The sequence below is a fragment of the Pipistrellus kuhlii genome, unplaced genomic scaffold (genome assembly GCF_014108245.1).
Source record: "Pipistrellus kuhlii isolate mPipKuh1 unplaced genomic scaffold, mPipKuh1.p scaffold_m20_p_1, whole genome shotgun sequence".
NCBI lineage: Eukaryota > Metazoa > Chordata > Mammalia > Chiroptera > Vespertilionidae > Pipistrellus > Pipistrellus kuhlii.
Genome location: NW_023425404.1, coordinates 45,541,590 through 45,564,450, shown reverse-complemented (window position 1 = coordinate 45,564,450; position 22,861 = coordinate 45,541,590). Strand labels below are relative to the sequence as shown.

General features: G+C 44.6%; 1 protein-coding gene across 1 annotated transcript in view; it reads left to right on the top strand.

The window, feature by feature from the left end:
- Positions 1-17,213, top strand: part of SLC27A2 (solute carrier family 27 member 2) — a 39,593-nt gene extending 22,380 nt beyond the window's left edge. Inside the window, exons 5-10 of the mRNA XM_036442516.2 lie at positions 1,501-1,695; positions 6,575-6,665; positions 7,853-8,051; positions 10,227-10,324; positions 15,123-15,253; positions 16,792-17,213. Of these exons, the coding sequence (XP_036298409.1) occupies positions 1,501-1,695; positions 6,575-6,665; positions 7,853-8,051; positions 10,227-10,324; positions 15,123-15,253; positions 16,792-16,968 (891 nt within the window). The 3' untranslated portion in view covers positions 16,969-17,213. The remainder of the gene's footprint in view (positions 1-1,500; positions 1,696-6,574; positions 6,666-7,852; positions 8,052-10,226; positions 10,325-15,122; positions 15,254-16,791) is intronic.
- The last annotated feature ends 5,648 nt before the right edge of the window (positions 17,214-22,861 follow it).

The window sequence follows — 22,861 nt, the reverse complement described above, 5'->3', positions numbered from 1 at the left end:
CTTTAGTTTTTCGTTAGAGTAGAAATCATAGAGTAACAAAATATACAAGTTAAAACTATATTTATTATTTACCTGCCTCTCCCACATGGCTGTGATCTCCTTGAGGACATCAATTGCCTTATTAACTTAAAATCCTATATAATAAAAGACTAATATGCAAAGCGAACAAATAGCAGAACGACCAGTCGCTATGACATGCACTGACCACCAGGGGGCATATGTTCAACACAGGAGCTACCCCCTGGTGGTCAGTGTACTGCCACAGAGGGAGCACTGCTCACAGCTCTCCCCTCTGTGGCAGTGCTGAGGACCCCTCGGGATGTCCAACTACTGGCTTAGGCCTGCATCCCCTGAAGAGTCCTGGACTGTGAGAGAGTGCAGGCTGGGTTGAGAGACCCTCCCCCGCCCCCACCCCACCCCCAGTGCACTAATGTTGTGCACTGGGCCTCTAGTATAATTATAAAAACTATAGGTTTAGCCGAAACCGGTTTGGCTCAGTGGTAGAGCGTCAGTCTGCGGACTAAAAGGTCCCAGGTTCAATTCTGGTCAGGGGCATGTACGTTGGTTGCGGGCACATCCCCAGTAGGGGGTGTGTAAAAGGCAGCTGGTCGATGTTTCTCTCTCATCGATGTTTCTAGCTCTCTATCTCTCTCCCTCCCTCTCTGTAAAAAATTAATAAAAATATATTTAAAAAACACACACATAGGTTTAGGCATATTTGCAGAAGCCTCATAAATGATATGGTTGAGTGGAATGCACCCCAGTCTTAACCCCCCCCCCCTTTCTTGCTGTCACAAGCTCTCCTTTACTTCTTACATTCAAAACAGCTTTTCCTTTTGTGATTTTTATTTATAGCGAAGCATATTCCTCCCAGGCCACTGATGCCACTGAGAGCCAGCTTTCTCCTACTCTCCCCCTTCCTGTCCCTGTGGGGCAGTTTCATTGTCTCGGTCTTGTGCCCGCTGGTCTATCTGTTAAATGAGGGTATGAGCAAGATGATTCTCTCCAGGCCCCTTAGGCTCTAATATTATTGCTCTTTAATGGCTCTGTGGAAAATGACCTTTTTCCTCGGGCTGCGTTCCTAGTTTTCTTCTTCCTTGTCGAGTGAAAAATCATTGCTTCAGATCGTTCTAGTCTCTGACACATCTTTGCCACATAGCCCCTCCTTTCTGGCAATTCACTAAAATTCACCAGCACCATCAAGAAAACATCAATACATTGTTCTAGCTTCTGATTGGATACGGATTAAATGTTGGCATCACTGAGTTCTGTCAAATTGTCTCAGCTTGCCTCTAAAAAATCAAAATGGAAAAATATGGATTAAATGTTGGTCCAGACTGCACGCGTTGAGGGAAAGGAGGAGTTATGTGCATGGGAGATGTGTGCACTAAGGTGAATTCATGATCACCATAAGTATGTGGAAACATAAAGCCAGTTATTCATAGGTGAGTACCGTCTCCAGAGATGTTTCAATTTGGTCTCCTCCTCCTCCTCCAACAGAAACCAAACGACCGTGATCACAAAGTGAGAGTAGCCTTGGGAAATGGCTTGCGAGGAGATGTGTGGAGAGAATTCATCAAGAGATTTGGGGACATTCACATTTATGAGTTCTATGCTGCCACCGAAGGCAATATCGGCTTCGTGAATTACACGAGAAAAATTGGTGCTGTTGGGAGAGTAAACTACCTACAGAGAGTAAGTACATTGAAAAATGAGAGTACATATAGGCAGCTTTCAGACTACAGAGATTTCTTAAAAGCTATGTCATGATGATGTTTTTTATCAGAATTTCATAAAGCATCAGAGCTGCGATCCGTTTATATCACCAAGAGAGGTTTTGTTCAGTCTCTGTAACAAGGACCTCAGGAAGATCAGGTGCTGTAATTTAAAAATCTTAATTTCTGTGAATGACAACCCATATGCCTTTGCCATCTGCAACTCAGGGAAAGTTTCCTATGTCACTTATATGTGTACTAGAGGCCCAATGCACAAAGGTTTGTGCAAGAATGGGCCTTCCTTCACCTGGCTGCCAGCACCGCCTTCGCTGCAGTCAGAGCCACCTTTTCACTCCAGCCTGCAACCACCTTTCCGCCTTCCCACGGGCCCAGAGGCCTGGAGCAGCTGGGCGGTGCGGAACACCAGCTTCCTGCCCCACCCTCACCACCCCCACACACACTGCTTGGCGCCTGCATATACAAATTAACCCACCATCTTTGTTGGGTTAATTTACATACTCACTCCTGATTGGCTGGTAGACTTGCAAAGGTATTGTCAATTTGCATCTTACTCTCTTATTAGTGTAGATAGGATAAAACACCTGAACATTACCAGTTTCGTAAGTTTACCATACTCGGTGAAATGTGGTATTTCCATTTCATTGTGCTGTGAGTTACTACCAACTGGGGAACTTTTTACATAGAGAGGGGCAGGGCCTCAGCCCCTAAGCTTCAGATGCAGACATCTTGAGGTGAAGCCCAGGCATCAGTGTTTTTTGAAAGCTCTGTAGCTAGAGATAAGAAGCATTATCTTAAAACGTTTGTGTCCTAGTAACTGCATTAAAAAGATACTTCTTATTAATTGAGATGTAATTGACATATAGCATTATATTACTTTCCGGTGTACAACATAATGACTCAATATTTGTATATATTGCAAAATGATCACTACAATAAGTCTAGTTAACATCCATCACCTCACATAGTTCATGCATGGGTGGGGTTCAGCTGGCCTAACCTGATCAGGGCTGATCAGGCTGGGCCGGCTGGAGGAAGGGACCATGAGTGGTTGGCTGGCCAGCCCCACACCCTGTTTGAACTTCTATTTAAACTCCTAGTCAAGGGGACAATTTGCATATTAGCCTTTTATTATAGATGATAGATAGTCACCATACTGTACATTACATACCTAGGACTTATTTATTTTATTACTGGCAATATCTATCTTTTAACCATGTTCACCCATTTTTTTTAAGTAAACATATCCTCACCCAATGATGTGTTATTATTGATTTTAGAAAGAGAGAGAGAGTGACATCGATCAATTGCCTCTTGTTCACACCCAATCAGATCTAACCTAGGCATGTGCCCTGACTGAGATTCGAACCTGCAACCTTGCAGTTTATAGGATGACACTCCAACCAACTGAGCCACACCAGCCAGAGCCACTTTCTCCCATTTTTTACCTATTCTTCACGCCTCACCCCTGGCAATCACCAATCTGTTCTCTAAATTTATAAATTCATTCTTTTTTCAGATTCAACATCTAATGAGATCATGTAATATTTGTCTTTCTCTGTCTGACTTATTTCATTTAGCATAATGTCCTCAAGGTTCATCCATGTTGTTGCAAGTGACAAGATTTCCTTTTTATGGGTGAATAATATTCCCTGTATATATACATCACTGTATATACACCACACTTTCTTTATCCTCTCATCTATCAATGGACATCTAAGTTGTTTCCATGTTTTTGCTATTTTAAGTAATGCTGCAATGAACATAGAGGTGCATGCATCTTTCTAATTACTGCTTTTGTTTCCTTTGGATAAATGCTCCAGAAATGGAACTGCTAGATCATGTGGTAGTTCCACTTTTAACTTTTTGAAGAAACTCCATAGTTTTCCATTGTGGCTTTACCAATCTGCATTCCCACCAACAGTGCACAAGGGTTCCCTTTTCTCCACATCCCCTTCAGCATTTGTTATTTCTTTTTTATATATATATTCTTTTATTGATTTCAGAGAGGAAGGGAGAAAGAGATAGAAACATGATGAGAATCATTGATTGGCTGCCTCCTTCACACCCTCTACTGGTGATCAAGTCCTCAATGTGCCCTGACTGGGAATTGAATCATGACCTCCTGGTTCATGGATCAACACTCAACCACTGAGCTACACCAGCCAGGCTCTTGTCTTTTTTATAGTAGCCATTCACAAAGAAGTGAAGTGCCATCTCATTGTGGTTTTGATTTGCATTTCCCTTATAATTAGTGATGCTCAACATCTTTTCAGGCACCTATGGGTTATCTGCATGTCTTCTCTGGAAAATGTCTATTTAGATTATTTGTCTACTTGTGAATTGGATTGTTTGTTTTGCTATTGATCTGTATGAGTTCTTTATTTATTTTGAATACTAACCTCTTATCAGTTATATGATTGACATTTCCTGTTTTTAAGCCAACTCATATGTGTATACTAACCTCTTATCAGATATATGTTTGACATTTCCTATTTTTAAGCCAGAAGTCTCTTTTATTGCCTGGGATCTCCAGACAATCTCTTTGCCATTTTTGTGCTCAAGCAGTCAATCTCCCAGGTGACCACCTATTCTTCAAAATATCAGGAAATGCTGAGCCTCCACTGACTTGAGCAGTGGCTGCTGTCTTTATGCCTCTGGTAACTTGCCCTGGCCAAAACAGCCACCCATGGCTCCCAAGTAATCTGTGTCTCCAGGGACTGACCAGGAGAGTACAGAGGGCAGTGATGCAGGAGCATAAGAGATTTGGCTCTAGATATCAACTCCAGCATATGGCTGAATGACCCAGGGCAAATCACTTTTTTTTTTTAATATATTTTATTGATTTCTTACAGAGAGGGAAGGAAGAGAGATAGAGAGTTAGAAACGTCGATGAGAGAGAAACATCGACCAGCTGCCTCTTGCATACCCCCTACCGGGGATGTGCCCACTACCGATGTACATGCCCTTAACCGGAATCGAAACCTGGGACCTTTCAGTCCACAGACCAACGCTCTACCACTGAGCCAAACTGGTTTCGGTATAAATCACTTTTATGTTCTGTAGACCTCAATTCATCATCTGTAAAATAGAGATTAAAAAGAGAAAATATAGAGCCAGGCCCAAACTCAGTGTTGTTAAAGGAAAAGTGTTGTTGAAAGGACTCAATTAAATAAGTTATGAAAAGACCATTAGAGGATGTTGCCTGAATGCCTGTCACATAATAGCCTGGAATAATTGTTAGCTGTTATGATCATTTTCATTCCATTCCTTCTATTCTGGCCTGGTCTCTAGGCATTCCCGAGTCCAAGACATCTCCCTGACAGTGACAGCCAAATCCATACTACACAGGTCTCTCCACTGTCCTCTACACCTGGGCCAACCAATATGGTAGCCACTAGCTAAGTGTAGCTATATAAACTTAAATTGCATAAATAAAAATTTTAATTTAGTCTTTCATTCACTCTAGCCATCTCTCAAGTATTCAGTAGCAATACTTTGTGATTACCATGTTGAGCTGTACAGATAGAGAATACTTTCATCATCATAGAAAATTCTACTGGCAAGCACCACTAGAGACTGAAAATCGATTTCCCACTCCATACTGGGAGAGGGGCTGTCTTCGCTAGTATCAGCCCAGGCTGTACTAGCCCAGACCTTGAATACCCACGCTAAATGCAGTTCAGAATAAGAGAGGGCACAAAGCTGAACCGAGGCACGGTGCAAGCTGTCTGTGTTGTTAGGATGAGTTACAAGGAAACAAACCACATGTAAGGACCTTAGGAGTTGGTGCTGTATGCTACTAGTTCTTGGTATCACATCCATTGATCTCTGTGTTTTTGTCAGTTTTTCTAGTTTAAACAAATCTATGTGTTAAAACTAAAAAGGAGGAGAGGGAGATGGCCCTGTAATTGATGTGGAAAGAAGCATGAGTTACCACCCCTATTGTTTTTTTCACATTCTTGCATATCAAAAACATTTGTTGACTATGAATGCCACTTGGTTTTTAATGGTTATCTGCTATTATCAATTGGTTAATTTATCGTATAGATTTAAATTTAAATTTGAAATGGACACAGTAATTATGCGTCATAATTATTTCTAAATACTGTCATATTTGTACTTATCTGTTAACAGAAAATAATGCACTTATTGCCCTTACTAAATTATATAAATTAAAATTTCTATGCCATTGAATTATAATATATATGATACATGATGGAGTTTTAATTATTTTAAAGCCATGGGCATGAAGTAATTGTACTGTTGAATCTTAAATATATTGGAGAGCATGTCTCTGGAAATGTAAAACATACAACATTAAGGTTATATAAGATTTTTAAAACGCACTTGCGATATGTCCACCATAAAACATGTATGAGACTGTTCATACAGCTTTATTTTTAGTAGTCCAAAACTGAAACAATCCAAATGCCAGTTAATAGGAGAAAAGATAAATAAATTGCTGTATATTCATACAAGGAAAACCACTAAAACAAACACCAACATGGATGGATGACTGTCTCATGCAGTGTGTTGAGTGAAAGAAGCAGACACAAAGGCAAATATTCACTTCCTGTACTGAGAGTTTATACTTCTTGATGGTGATAATGGTCAGAATGGTGGTTAACTTGATAGAAGGGGCAGGAGGAAACTTCCTAAGGTAATGAAAATGTTTTTAGTATCTTAATCTGGGTGGCAGGTACATGGATGTACACACATATAAAATTCACCAAGCTATACGCTTAAGATAGGTGTTCTTTAAATACTTTATGCATGCAGTACTACAAAAAAAAAATGTGAAAATGAATGCTTAAAGTGATCCATTTTAATTTTGCTAGAAAGTTGTATCTTACGAGCTGATTAAATATGATGTGGAGAAAGATGAACCTGTGCGAAATGAAAATGGATATTGCATCAAAGTTCCCAAAGGTACAGTGGATTTTTGTTCAACTAACCATTCATTTTCTTCTTCTTTTTTAATTTTGAGAGAGAGAATTATTTGTTGTTTCACTTATTTATGCATTCGTTGGTTGATCCTTGTATGTACCCTGACCTGGGATTGAACCTACAACCTTGGCATATGGGGATGAGGCTCTAGCCAACTGAGTGCCCAGCTAGGAACTAAGCTGTCATTTTCTAACCTTGACAAAGTGACTGTTAGGAACTAACATATCATTGCTAAAATGAACACCTGATAAATTTATCAGAATGGAGTGGGGAAAGAGATATATTTTTGCATACTCAGAAATAGTTACGGAAACTCCAAAAGATACTAATTTAACCACTACATGTAACATAATTATAGTTTGAAACCGAGCTTAACAACTTCTTGATTGTGAGGTTAGCATTTTGTGAGAAGAGATATATAATTACTAGAGGATCAGTGCATGAAATTTGTGCACCAGGGGAGGAGGGGAGAGTGTCCCTCAGCTGAGTCTGCACCTTCTTAAATCTGGGACCCCTTGAGCAATGTCCTACTGCCCATTTAGGCCCAATCCCAGGTAGACATCCCTTTCACAATCCAGGACTGCTGGCTCCCAACTGCTCTCCTGCCTGCCTGCCTGATTGCCCCTAATTGCTTCTGCCTGCCAGCCTGATCACCCCCTAACCACTCCCCTGCCAACTTGATTTCCCCTAACTGCCGTCCCCTACGGGCCTGGTTGCCTTCAACTGCCCTCTCCTGCAAGCCTGGTCTCTCCCAACTGCCCTCCCCTGCTGGCCATCTTGTGGAGGCCATCTTTGACCACAAGGGGGTTGGCCATCTTGTATGTTGGAGTGATGGTCAATTTGCATATTACCTCTTGTTTAGATAGGATGGTTAGAAAACTATAGTTTTAGGGAGTCTTTACGCTTAAACTACTGTTCATTTGTTTAATTATGAGTATAAATCATTATTCAGTAAAAGGTTAGCATTTAAAAATTACAAATGTGTGGCCATATAGAGTAATGTGTGTACATAGTAAATGTATATGTGTGTATATGATGTATATGAATATACATGCAATGTGTAGCCAGCCTGCTGCTAATGAATTGCATAGCATCAAATTTAAGAGGTTAATAATAAAATGTGCCCACTGCAAGCTCATAAAATAACAATGTACTTTCTTCTGTCTTAGGTGAAGTTGGACTCCTAGTTTGCCGAATCACAGAACTTACACCATTTAGTGGCTATGCTGGAGGGAAAACTCAGACAGAAAAGAAAAAACTGAGAGACGTCTTTAAGAAAGGAGATGTCTATTTCAACAGTGGAGATCTCTTAATGATTGACCATGACAATTTCATCTACTTCCACGACAGAGTTGGCGATACATTCCGGTGGGTTTCTCTGAATTATGGAGAAACATGCACAGTTTGGCGTACTCCTAAATTGGAATCCCATTCCATGTTGGTTATGGTACTCCATTTTCTTCTATCTCTTTAGCATGTCAGTTTTTTAAAATATATTTTATTGATTTTTCACAGAGAGGAAGGGAGAGGGATAGAGAGCTAGAAACATCGATGAGAGAGATACATCGACCAGCTGCCTCCTGCACACCCTCCACCGGGGATGTGCCCGCAACCAATGTACATGTCCTTGACCGGAATCAAACTTGGGACCTGTCAGTCCACAGACCGATGCTCTATCCACTGAGCCAAACTGGTTTCAGCTCTTTAGCATATCAATTCAACCTCCTGTATTCCTAGAGAAAAAGGAGCAAAATATCTGAGGAGTCACTCTTCAATGCACAGTTAACTTGGTTTAGCAACACCAGGTGAAAGTAAGGTGGGAAACCTTAGTGTATATACTAGTATGTCTCTCAATAGCTTAGTCCGTCCAGTTCCTTCATTATTACATGTCACCCATAGGACAGCCAGGGATCTTCAGTTTTCAATTATGGGGCTTTCCTTCTGACAGGGGTTCTCAAACTTTTTAAAGTGGGGGCCAGATCACAGTCCCTCAGAGAGCTGGAGGGCCAGACTATATGAACTACTAATTCCTACTGTAACACCTCGGCTGCACTCACTGCCCAAAAAACCTGGCGGGCCGGATCAGACTCCTCTGCGGGCTGCATGTGGCCCGCGGGCTGTAGTTTGAAGACGCCTGACTAAAACCAAATGCAAACTGAGGTGGAGCTGATTCAGTTGAAGAAGTGAGGGATTCGGAGCCCCACCTGTTTCTCTTGCTCTCCATCCCCAACCAGATGGCTCCCCACAGAACCCCCAAGACAGTGCAGCAGTTGAAAGTCATAATAATAGATCAGGAAATGAATTTCCAACAACAGCACGGTCCTCCAGCCTCATAACACCTTTGCTTAATCATCTTCCTCCATGAGCTCCCTGAGGCCAGGCCCCAGCTCCCAGCACGGTGCCTGACACACATAATTCCTTTTTGTATGAACTAATGAGGAAGGGATGGAAGTTGTATATTGAAGTAGAAAGAGGGTGGATCTGAATGAGAACAGAGTTCCCAGGCTCACCTCTGCCCCTGGACATCTGTGTTAACAAGGCAGGTAGCCTTTCTCGGCTGTTTCTTCATCCATGAAAGGAGGTCCCTCTGATCCTCATTGTTCCTTCCCTCTGTAATATTCCCTAACTCAGGAGCCCTGTCATTATTTTATGCCACCTTCATGTCATGGGGGAAAAAAATCCCAGTAAGGAGAAAATCAACTTCTAAGAGATACAAAGAAAAAAATGTTTTAATGTTAAAAAAAGAAGAAAAAAATTTTATGAAGTGAAAAATAGCACTTGGTTGGGCACTAACATTATAGTCTCCTTGCAAATAAAGTATGATATTTTATCTTATTAAGAGCTTTCTCATTGCCCCGAGACCCTTAACTCCAAATATGAACTTTAATTAAACAAAAGTTCAATTGAATGAAACAGCAACCAAAGTTAGAGAATGAAGAAAGGGAGAGACCCACATACAGCAAAAAGTCATTGGTGAGTTTTTGTTTGGTTTTGGTTTTGGTTTTGGTTAATCCTCACCTGAGGATGATTTTTTCCCATTGATTTTTAGAGAGTGGAAGGGAAGGGGAGAGATAGAGAGAAACATCAATGTGAGAGAGAGATAGGGATCAATTGCCTCCCGCACACAGCCCAACCAGAGCCGGGATCAAGCCTGCCACCGAAGCACATGCCTTTGACTGGAATCAAACCCTCCATCCTTCAGTCTGAGGGCTGTCGCTGAGCAAGCCAGCTAGGACCATTGATGGTTTGCTTTTTATTTCCAGTGCCTTTCTTAGGCCAAGTCTGTGTTTTGACGTTAGAACAAAGTCATGTTTCATGTGGCTAGGTTGAAATTCCACATTTTATTACTTAGGAGTATGCCTTTGTCTTTTGTTCCTCAAGCAGGATGCCTCTCCCATGATGAAGTCAGGGAATTTGGGGACCAAGCTGACGTATAGAGTGCAGCCACCTCACAGAGGTCTGGAGGGAACCAGCTACTCCTTGTCATTGTATCCAGAGCCAGAGACCACCGGTGACCTCTGCTAACCTCATCTTTTCTTCCAGGTGGAAAGGCGAAAACGTGGCTACCACTGAAGTTGCTGACACACTGGGACTGGTTGATTTTGTCCAAGAAGCAAATGTTTATGGAGTTCCTGTGCCAGGTATGCATGAGATATTCTAAATCTGTGCCTAAATCCTTATCATTTTAACCCCAGGGCAAGGTATGTCATTGCCTTCTCCTGTCAGCCACTTGAGTAAGGGGCTGTGTGTGGCTTATGTTCCTTTCTAAATCAGCCCAGTCAGCACACCTGAACCTGGCCTTCCTCTGTGGCTCAGCTCCCAGCTGGGCTCCCCGATAAGCCACATCTCTCCAGTACCATGCTGCATCTGGAACTCCTCAAGAAAAGATGCGGAACCCTGGAGAGCTGGGAGATGGGATGTGAGACACAAGTAAGAGCAAGTGCAGTTACTAAGAGAAGAAATTGGGAAGCAGCTGGTTTTGTCCAGACTCTTCTTTTAAAGTAGGTCCCTGACCCACTTAGCCCACCCAACTGAGTTTCAGAATCATGACACAGAGCAGTGTCACCGAGTCTTCTTCCATAGACCTGCTTCTGCCAGCAGTTTAGGGAGTGCCCAGGTCTGACTTGGAATCCTGGCTCCAATACCTGCTGGTTGTTTGGCTTCGGGCAAATCACTAAAATTAGGGGTAATACCAGTCCTGTAGTCAAGGTTGTCTAGAGATCTAATTCACTTCAATGAGATAAATAGTAAAAATGTATTTGTCGGATATGTATATGAGGGTTGTCATGAGGAGAAATCATTTTTATTATAGACTTGTGCACAGGTCTATTATGCACAGGTGCACAGGTTTTATTATGAATTTGTGCACAGGTGGGGTCCCTCGGCCTGGCCAGTGATCAGGGTTGATCAGGGCTGGCTGAGGGGGCGGGGGAGGGACCACGGGAAGTTGGCACACCGTGAGAGGTTGGCTGTGGAAGCGCAATGACCGCCAGGGAGCAGCTCCTGCATTGAGCATCTGCCCCCTGGTGGTCAGTACCCATCATAGCTACTGGCAGGTCATCTGGTCATAAAGGTCACCTCGGCTTTTAAATATATAGATGTCAGAGAAGACACTATATCACTGTCCAAATATGAGATGCTATGGGTGTTAGCACTCCCCCAGAATTCAGGATGTGGGATTCCACCTACAGGCAAAATAGAAACCCCACAGTTCCTTTTCCTGAGCTGTGACGGTTGCATGTGACCTTGTACTGCCCTTTCACTTCTCAAAGAATATTCAGGACTTTCTCTTACCTGTTCCTCTCCAACCCTGTGGCAGCAGCACAACGGGAAGTGTAGCCACACCCGGGTCCCAGAGCGTGAGTTGTAGAATACGTCTCATGTTGGGCCTCAGGCTGAATTAGCACAAGCGTGGTTGCCAGCCATCACACCACACTGGGCTCTCACAGATCCCACCTGGAATGTTGCACACACTTTTATTTGCTGAACTTTAAAATGGTAACAACACAAAAGAATGTGTAGGAGAAGGTGAGAGAATCTAGAAAGTGGAATGGAAGGACCAGTGTGACCCCTGAGCCAGCAGCACCATCCTCCTCACCGGGGAGCTTGTTGAAAATCCTCCAAATGACTTTCTGGGGTGGGGCCAGGGAACGGTGTTTTAACAAGTCCTTCAAGAGATTCCTTTATCTTAAAAACTGTTTTAATTTATTTTAGAGAGAAGAAAGAAGCGGGGGTGGGGGCGGTGGAGGGGGAAGACACACAGAAACATCAGTGTGAGAAAGAAGCATCGGTGCATTGTCTCCTGACCAGTAATGAAAATGGTAACCTTTTGGTGCATGGGACAATGCTCAACCAACTGAGCCACACCAGCCAGGGCTAAGTGATTCTTCAAAACACTGCAGGTCTAATGTTGGAGTGATAAAAATGTTCTAGAACTAGATGCTGGTGATAGAAGAACAAAATTGTGAACGTACTAAATGCCACTGAATTGTACACTTTAAAATGGTTAAAGTGACGAGTTCTATGTTTTACACAATTTAGAGACAATGCACTAAAGCACATGTGTCAAACACAAGGCCCGCGGGCCAAATCCGTCCCGCCAGGCCTTGCAATGTGGCCCGCACCGCGCTGTCATCACTGCACTCCGCTGCGTTTCCATCACAATGACAGTTTATGACTTCAGTAAACCATTCGGCCCGCGATTTAGGCTGGATTTTAGATTTTGGCCCCTTCTCTGATTGAGTTCGACACCCCTACACTAAAGTCTTGAAAAGCACTGACACGTAGTGATTCCAAAAACCTTGCCCATATGAATCATCTGGGAAACCTTTTAAAGCCCAGTCTAATGGATCAGAACCTCGAGTTTGGGGCTCAGAATTTTCTTGTTTTCTTTCTTTCTTTCTTTCTTCCTTCCTTCCTTCCTTCCTTCCTTCCTTCCTTCCTTCCTTCCTTCCTTCCTTCCTTCCTTCCTTTCTTTCTTTCTTTCTTTCTTTTTAAATTCCCAAGTGGCTATAATGACCAGGAATGTGTAGGAGCCACTGATATAGAACAAAGAAAAGGAAGCTAATGGGCCGAGACCGGTTTGGCTCAATGGGAGAGCGTCGATCTGCGGACTGAAAGGTCCCAGGTTCGATTCCGGTCAAGGGCATGTACATTGGTTGCGGGCACATCCCCGGTAGGGGTTTGTAAGAGGCAGCTGGTCGATGTTTCTCTCTCATTGATATTTCTAGCTCTCTATCTCTCTCCCTTCCTCTCTTTAAAAAGTCAATAAAATATATATTTAAAAAAAAAAGAGAGAGAGAGAGAGAGAGAAAGAAAGAAAAGGGAGCCAGTGGTTTTCAAATGCTAGACGTCAGGTAAAACAAGGAGCCAGCGTGTTCGTCCCTTTCCAATGTGCAGAATGAAAACAACGGGCTGATTGACCAGGGAGCCAATGTTAGCCTGAGAACCCTGCTCTCACCGGAGCAGCCAACACAGAGAGGGCTGTGTCCTGAGGTAGGGACTGTCCCACCAGCGGGAGGGGAGGGTATGAAGAGGCAGGGTGTCCACCTGGGATCCTGTGAGGATTCTGACAGCAGAGAAAAATCAGAGGTGAACTCTAGAGATGAGCGAGGTGAACTCTGGGGTCTCTCCCAACGTTCAGGTTCTGGGATCCTCACGGGGCCTTCTCCGGCCTCAGTTTTGGACCAGGAGGCCAAAGAGGGGACTTCTAGGTTTAGGCTTAGAAGGGAGTTGGGTTTTTATAGGTGTCACACCAGCACGGTCCAACTGCTCTCTACAACTGTTATTATCAGTCGAATGTTCTGCAGTGGCCAACGTGTTCTATAGCTGCACTGCCAGTGTGGTGTCCAGTAGCCTCCATGTGACTGTCGAGCAACTGCAATGTGGCTGGTGCAGCTGAGGAACCGAATTTTTCACTTCAATTCTAATTCGTTGTAAGAGCCACATGTGACCGGTGGCTACCGCGTTGGGCAGCTGCCCTGGCCAGAACTGCTGCAGACTGGAGCCTCCCCCCTGGATCCGAACCAGCCCAGACCAACCTGCAGGAGACCCTACAGGCCCCTTCCCCTCCCTGTGAGTGCCAGAGCAAGAAGCAGGGAGCCCGTCGACACTGAAGATTCGTGTTGCAGTGGCTTCTTCCTTAATTCTGAAAGGTTTAATTGGAGTCATTTGAGATTCCTGAGATAGGTGCCTTCCAGAGAGCTACCAGGGACCCCTAGAGAAAGGGGGTCCAGATGTCCCGCCTCCCTCAGATCAGAGGCAGATAAAACATTTTTCCTCTTGGTTTCCGCCTCCTTTAGAGCTGTAGGTAAACACACAGTCACCATGGGAGAGATTTAAAAGCTGGGGCCCAGGTGACGAGGGCGGTTCCCTCTCCCTCTCTGATTACAGCTAAGTAGTTCAGGGAAATGGACCTGGGCTCCCACTAGGTCTCCTGGATCAGGTAGCAGATAGATTAGTACCTAATTACCACTGTCCTCACAAGAAAACAACGGAAATTACTGCCCTGCCTGGCGAGGAAGAACGCTGGTAGGGTCCATTTTCCCTATGGAGAGCTCAAGGGCACCAGTGGGAGGGCACCCAACAGCTCACTCACCCTTGCACCTGGCCTCCTCCTCCTGTCCCGCAGCTTCTCTAAATGCAGAAAGACAAAGCTGTTAGGAACCTTGATTAAATACGTTAAGTCTCAAAGGTGGAGTTGGTGTCTAGAAGCACAGCAGACCTGACATTGCAGTCTGAAGAACAACCTGAGCTCAGTTATTCATGAGCCAAGCAAGGACTTTTCACTGGAGCAAAAAACAAAACAAAACAAAGTTTCTTTAGCTGCCAGTTTGACCTGTTTCCTACTCAAGGGTTCCACGTAGACTGCTGAGAAGGGAGTAGATGACAAGCACAGGCTCTAGAGCACATGTGTCAAACACACGGCCCGCGGGCCAAATCCGTCCCGCCAGGCCTTGCAATGTGGCCCGCACCGCGCTGTCATCACTGCACTCTGCTGCGTTTCCATCACAATGACAGTTTATGACTGTTCAGTAAACCATTCGGCCCGCGATTTAGGCTGGATTTTAGATTTTGGCCCCTTCTCTGATTGAGTTCGACACCCCTACTCTAGAGCCAGACTGCCCCAGGATTTGCTGTGTGAACTTGAGCAAGTCTTTTAGTGTCTTTAAGCTTCAGTTTCTTCCTCCATAAAATGGAGGGAACTTTTGAACCTCTTCATAAGTTCGTTGTGCCGGTTAAATGAGATGGTCCATAGGACCTGGCATATAATAAAAATTTCAGTCAATGTATAGCTGCTAGTAGTAGTAGCAGTATTTTCATTTTAGAATAACTTTTACCATATTTGAAATAAAAATTCCAACTATCTTCTTGGAAACAGCGAAGCATTATAAATAAAATTGCTACAGCACATCTAATATTTTTTCGTGTTATTTCCAGGTCACGAGGGTCGAATTGGCATGGCCTCGATCAAGATGAAGGAAGGGCATGAATTCGATGGAAAGAAACTCTTTAAGCACGTTGCCGACTACCTGCCTGCTTATGCAAGGCCCCGGTTCCTGAGGATACAGGTGAGACCTCTTGTTATCAAGTTCAATTCTCCTCTCTCATGGAGCTCCTGTCTCTTAGGCAACAAATCCCCTTCTACCATGGCGACCACATTGGCCAAATTTTCACTACCCTTTCCAGGAAGTTCAACAAGGAAGCAGAAATATCAGAAAAGTAGAACTAGCAGAAACACAAATCCTTATCCCTTTCTTCCTAAAATTGACCAGGCCAGTTCATTCAACAACAGTATTAGCAAGTAACGCTCAAAGTCTATGTTTGGGGATATGTGACAGACACTTAAAACAGAAATACTCTGACCCTCCTATTTGTTGTTTCCCGTTTTGAAGAATGGAAAAATCCACTGACGTCATAGACCTTTCTATGGTGCGAAGTTCAAATGGGCATCATTAGCCGGTTGGAGCTACCAAAGGTTTAGCTCTCACCACTAGAGGGATTTTTTTTTTCTTTCTTTCTTTCTCAAACATTAACCCCTAGGCTAGTTTAACACTCTCACTTTTGGACTTTGAGCTTTTCAATCCTGAAGGATTGAGAAGTGTCAGGTTACCGGGCATTGCTGTGGATACAAAACTGATGTTCAGCCGGGACCGGTTTGGCTCAATGGATAGAGCGTCGGCTTGGGGACTGAAAGGTCCCGGGTTCGATTCCGGTCAAGGGCATGTACCTTGGTTGCAGGCATATCCCCAGTAGGGGGTGTGCAAGAGGCAGCTGATCGATGACTCTCTCATATCGATGTTTCTAACTCTCTATCTCTCTCCCTTCCTCTCTGTACAAAATCAATAAAATATATTTTAAAAAAAACATTAAAAAAAAACTGTTTAAAAAAAAAACTGATGTTCATAAAGCACTGACATTTGCTTTACAATGAGATCATAAAAGTTAAAAATATCCTCAGATCATCCCCTATTAATGAAAGAAAAGACAGATCTTCAGTGGAACAAACAGGCTGAAAGAATAGAGTTGTCTGTGTAGATGGTCACACCTTTAATCAGGATATTCCACTCATACCTGAAGCTCACCAAGCAACAGACTCTGCGCTCCACATTTCACTCCCCTCAGGTGATCTTAAAGCTTTAAGGGAATGAGCCCTGGCTGGTGCTCCTACACCAAAAGATGATGGGTTCAATCCCTGGTCAGGGCACATACCCCCAGGTTTCGAGTTTGATTCCGGTCAGGACGAGTGCAGGAAGCAACCAGTTGCTATTTCTCTCTCACGTCCATGTTTTCTCTCTTTCTTTTCTTTCTTTTTTTTTTCTCCCTCCTTCTCTCCCTCACTCCTTCTCTTCCCCTCTCTCTAAAATCAATAAACATGTCCTTGGTTGAGGTAGGGGAGAGGGAAGCTTTAAGGGAATGAAAATTACCTTCACACAGGGCCCCCTAGTGGAGCTTCAGGAAAAATGATATATCCATATCATACAAAATGCATTCACAGCTCTCCAAGGAGCCAGAGGGGCCAGCCTCCCTGCCCCACCTCTATCCCTTTCCCTGCACCTGATCTGTTTGCAAAACGCCACAACGATGTGGGCTGTTTGATGTCTTTCAGGACACCATTGAGATCACTGGAACTTTTAAACACCGCAAAGTGACCCTCGTGGAGGAGGGCTTCAGCCCTGCCGTCATCAAAGATGCCTTGTATTTCTTGGATGACAAAGCAGCAATGTATGTGCCTATGACCGAGGACATTTACAATGCCATACGCGCTGAAACTGTGAAACTCTGAACATTTCCAGAAAGAAACTGAACGGACCCAACTTTAATTTGATTGAAGATTGTGGGGTGCATTTTTCATGCATACCAATAAAGGGAGCCTTTTCTAAATTACACCTACACCTCTGCAAGTGAAGAGACTTAGAGATGATTATTTTTCAGTGTGCCCCTACTGTTTTTAGTTGCAAACTAAGCTTGTTAGAGGGAAGGAGTGGTGGATGTTGTTTTTTAATATGTAATAAAATAGATGACCACCAGTATATGAAATGGTACTCTCCTTCCTTTATCCTGAGCCTGGTAGTCCCATTGGTAACTTTTCACAGATGCCTCACTCATAGGTAATACAGGGCAAGGAGTTGGGAGGTTGGGGGGGGGGGGGGGGGAGGTAGGAGGGGGGGGGGAAAGCCCAATGGAAATCCCGCTTCTGTGTAAGGCTAACTCTCCCCTTGAATAGCATCTGGCCACCGCCTAAAACAGCATTATCCTAAAGGTGAAAGTGCCGCCTGTATAGTTCTTAAAGAAGACTCAGCAATAGCACAGCATTCGACACATAAAAGGTGCTAGGTAGATATTCTTTAATCACATCAAGGGCTGCAAACAAGTGCCTTCAGGATACACATCGGTAATATGTCACAAATGAGCGTGGCAAACGTGAGGCTGGCCACTACTCTGCTTCAGTTGGCTGCGTATTATCATGTGGAAATACAGCTCAGGCACTGCTGGAATCTTCTGATGATTCAGATGCTAGAAAGCTGGGTATACATGTGAATCTCCCGATTTTTAAAATGTGAAGTCTCAAAATATTTTAATTTATATGCATCGCAAATGAAATATACCTGTGAAACCCCTAGTTCCACAGGCCCCTCGGATCTAAGCTGGTTGCATAGCAAAGCCAGTCGCCTGCCAGAGAGCCTGTCCAAGGACCCAAGGACCCTGCCTTTGATCTCCCAGGGATAATTCGAACCCAAGTGATGGGAGACCACATGACCTTTGTTTCTGACGTTGTGCAATGTATTACCTGTAATCCTATTGAAGTGGATTGGTGGTGAGCAGAGGTTGAAGCAATGACGTCATGTCACGAGGGGCACCTTTTTTGGAGGAAAGGTCAGCACTTGCACTTTTAGCCAGAACATCGTGTCCCGGTAACCAGGGCCAGCTGGGGGCTGTCCACCTTTGACATTTCAGACTTTCCAATTAGAAACTCTTTCCCAGACTGACCGGTGAGGAGTTGGATGGGATCAGGCAGGGTAGGGTAAGGGCCTTGTGGGTAGGGAAGATGGTAGATAAGGAGGAAACAAACCAGATGGTCAGGATGTGAACAAGATAGGCAGAGTGTACCCACTTCCCCCTCAACCCGAGAGCAGGAACTAACAGTGGGGAGATGAGGGCTAAAGGAGATGCCTGGTTTCTGTAAGAGAGCCCATAGAGGGCAAAAGCAGGGACGTTTAAACCCCTGGGCTAGTGAGCTTCCGCGGCAACCCATTTTGGGACCCTTCCCGCGTGTCAAGAACTTTGTTACTTTCACTGTAATAAACTTCACTTCCCTTTGCTCACCCTCTCCCCACCATGAATTGTCCATAGATTCATTCATCAACATCTTAAGACAATGAACCCACCAGCTCACACTCACGTCTCAGCGGCTTCCTCAGCCTTCCACTGCCCCAAACCTTCATGATTCTCGCCAGACATTGTGGTGGTTAGAGGCACCAGCACAATATCCTCATACCTCAGTTTGCATATGTGTAAACAAAATTAAAACATTACCTGTTACAGATAATCAATTCTGAAGACTAATTTTTTTCTCTTCTAAAAGGGTTAGAAATTGTGCCCATAGAAATACCTGAACAAATCATAATTTAAAAGTATCAGTGGGTATTTTCAAAAACAAAAGCTGATATCCATGTAAATCATTCAACAGGTCTTCAATTTCAAATGTATGTTTGAAAACATGAAATCAGTGCATTTATCAGAGGCTATGAGCACCAAAATAATTTGCAGATAAACCCAGGAAATAGCATGAAATAGAAGCTAATGAGAACCAGTATAAAAATGAATAAGATTAATCAAGTGCAGTGACCCACCCTAAGGGATGATTTGTCAGTGTGAGGCTGGCTCATCCATCCACTATACACTTGATCTTAGTCAAAAGGCCAAGTGATCATCCATCCACCCTATAAGCATTGAGTGGGTGCCTGCTATGGACTGAGAGATGAAGTTCTCCAAGCCTCTATCTAGGAAGTCAGGTCAGACATTCAAGAAAGTTGACTGGGAAGACCCCTAAAAGGAAGGTCCTGGTCCTTTTAGGTCAGTGATTGAGCATTGACCTATGAACCAGGAGGTCACAGTTCAATTCCCTGTCAAGGCACATGCTTGGGCTGCAGGCTCCATCCCCAGTAGGGGATATGCAGGAGGCAGCCAATCAATGACTCCCTCCCATCATTGATCTTTCTCTCTCTCTCTCTCTCTCTCTCTCTCTCTCTCTCTCTCTCTCTCTCTCTCTTTCCCTTCCTCTCTCTGAAATAAATAAAAAAATATTTAAAAAAAAAAAGGAAGATCCTGTCCTTGTGTTTTAACTTTTCAACAGCAATTGTTTTTGTAAAGGGGGGGCAGATTTGACAGGGATCTCCCTTTTCTGAGTCCAGCATAGAAAGAGATATGAATTGGTTCTGAGTGGAGGCGACTGGGGATTGAGAAATAAAAGAAAGAAACAAACAAACAAAACGCAGAAATAGAAACAAAGCTGGGACTGGGTGAGACCGCCATCCTCTCTGATGGAGGGACAGGGATCCAGAGCAAACATAGCAGAGTTTATTTTATACCCCCAAATACCAGGGGTTTCCACCAAAAACTTAGGATCAAAGGAGATTATTTGCTTTCTTGAGTAGTCCGGAGCATTCCTGGTGCTTGACTGGATTTACATATCAACGAAGTCACACTCCCCGACACCTGGGCTGCAATGAAGGCCAAGCGTGTTCCGCGGGCGCGGCTCTGCCTGTCGCCCTGAGTTCAGCTGACAAGAATTAAAGAAATGGCCATGTGCCTTCCCAGGGCCCTCTGCGTGTTTTGTCATTGCAGTTGGTGGGGCTGCATGAAGTCTATAAGAGACAGCTACGAGGGAGGACGCGTCACACCATCACTCCAGCACTGTTCCCGGGGAGGGGCTGACTGGCCAATACAGACCTCCTGGTCAGTGTGGCTGCTATGCCCCACAGCGCACCAAGTGCCATGTGGTAGTATGTATATGTAGCTGGTGGTCTATTCCATTATGATCATCAATTTCCCTTTGCACTTTGTCATGCTTTTATGAAGCTGTAAGCTCCATGAGGGCAGTTTCTGTTTATCTTGCTCATCATTATAAGAGATTATTGTGCCGAAATTTCATGATCCCCAAGGACCACCAGGGAGCCGAGTCCGATGCAATAAACAAAAGAGCCTCTTCCATGCTAGCATGGGCTCTGTCCCACTCACGCCGACAGCATGGCGGGAGAGAGCGCAGACTTTGACAAGTCAAGGGGTTTTTTATAAGGGTGGTGATGTCACTGCTTTGACTGACCCTGATTGGTCACAGCTCTGCCCTGCCCCACAGCACAAAATGGAGTCCGGAGTTAGCCTTGCTCTGCCCTGCCCTCACACGATCACCTAGAAATCTTATTAAAACAGACTGCTGCGGCCTATCAGAATTGGAATTTGCATTTCTAACCAATTCCTGGCTGTTGCCACGTTTTGAGAACCACTGACATAGAGAAAAAGCATCCAGAGTTATACATCATGTGTGCTTAGCGTAATACGGCTCTTCAGAGCAGGGTTGTATTTTATTAACTGAGGCTCACGTCTCAGATCTGGAGGGACTCAGCGTGCAGCCCCGGGAAAGGCCCAGCACAAAGCTGCACTTTGTCACCTTTAGCCCTCGATTGTTCTTGAAAATTCACATTGACCGCACGCACATATTTCTTTTCTAGATATACAAATCCATATCAAAGTTAAAAGCAAACCTCTTTATTTGATGCAAGAAAAGCTGTGGCCTGGGAGGCTCAGTGCATGCCAAACGTCGCCCAGCTCATCGGCCCCACTGAGCTCCCCCCTGACATCTGGGGGAAGAAACACTTCCTCAGAGACCAGTGGTGCTCAGTGTGCGGTCCTGGACCAGCAGCCGTACCTGGAAACGTGTTAGACATGCTCACTAGCAGGCCGTGCCCCAAACCTGCTGAATCAGAACCGCTGGAATGGGCCCAGCAACCCTCCTGAGCAAACCCTGCTGGTGATTCGGACGCAGGCTCAGCTAGAGAACTGCAGGCGTCGAGCAGTGCTTCACAAGCTTGTGGGTGCAGAAGCAGTACCTGGGGATGCCTGTGGTCCACACACCCCTTTTTGAGTAGCAAGGGACTCTAGCGCAGTGGCTCCCCATCCGGCGGCACACTAGAACTATTTGGGGAGCTGACAGAAATCCAAAGCCCAGGTCCAGCCCATATCAATTAGATAAGATTTTAATAGAGTGGGAGCCGAGCTTCAGCATTTTTTTCTTAGGGTAAGTCACTGCATTCGATTAATCTTATCCATTTTTAAAGATTTCAGGTGATTCCACTATGCAGCAAAGGTCAAAGACCACTGATAGGGAACAAATATTATGAAACATTAAACTCTTTTTTTTTTTTTTTACGTTAAGATCTTGACAAAGATTCTCTCCTTGACCAAATTCCATGCTAGGCATCTTGTCGCCCCCTTGTGGACATGGCTGCAACCCTGTCCTATTATATAAAGAGGTGAACACTAAGTTTCTGACAGTTAAGGCTACTGTCTTAGGCTAGGATGACCTGAGCCCCCTTAAAGTACCTGCCAGCGAAAACTCAAGGATGCCAAAAGAGTTGGCTGTGTTTTCTATCCAACACCTGCAGATGGGCCCCTCTTCCCCAGCCTCTGTGGAGGGTAGGGGCCTAACTTCAGTAAGCACAGGGCGCAAACCCAGGTGGCTTTCACATGGACCAAACCCCCCTTCTTGCTTTTCGCAGTTTTTCATTTCCCTGACTCTACTGAGTTTCCACATGCCCCCCCCCACTCCCTGCAACCTTTTTCTCCCTTTAAAGTACCCAGTGACCGCTAGACAAGTCAAAGTTGAGTCCAGTTCCTGTTAGACTCTTTCCCTACTGCAATAGTAATTATCCTACATAATAAAGAGGTGATATGCAAATTGACCGTCACTCCAACACACAAGATAGCCATCCCCATGTGGACACAAGATGGCTGTCATAAGATGGCCAGCAGGGGAGGGCAATTGTGGGTGATCAGGCTAGCAGGGGAGGGCAGTTGGGAGGGACCAGGCCTGAAAGGGAGGGCACTTAGGGGCGATCAGGTCTTCAGGGGAGAACAGTTAGGGTGACCGGGCTGGCAGGGGAGGGCAGTTAGAGACAAAAAAGCCTGTAGGGTAGGGCAGTTGGAGGTGACAAGACCTGCAGGGGAGGGCAGTTAAAGGTGACCAGGCTGGCACCTGCTGTCCCGCCCTTCTGTTGCTCCCCTCGCTCCTCTCCCATAGCTTGCTGCCCCGTCCCTCCTGTAGCTCTCCACCACTTGTAGTTCACTGCCCCACCCTCCTGCAGATTGTGATCCAGTCATTACACGGTCATTCGTTACACCTCACAATGTAACGGATAGTTAGCATATCCCTCTCTTATTATAAACTATAAGCCACAGTGCCTGCTTTCTTCATACCGAGGACTCCCCCAGACTCTCTTGTTCACAGTCAAACCCAAATCTTCAGTATCCTCTAAAATCAGAATCCACCCGGCTGGGTCAGTGGTTGAGCATTGACCTGTGAACCAAGAGGGCATGGTCAGGGCACAGCTCAGGTTGCGGGTTCCATCCCCAGTGCAGGAGGCAGCTGATCAACGATTCTCTCTCATCATTCATGTCCC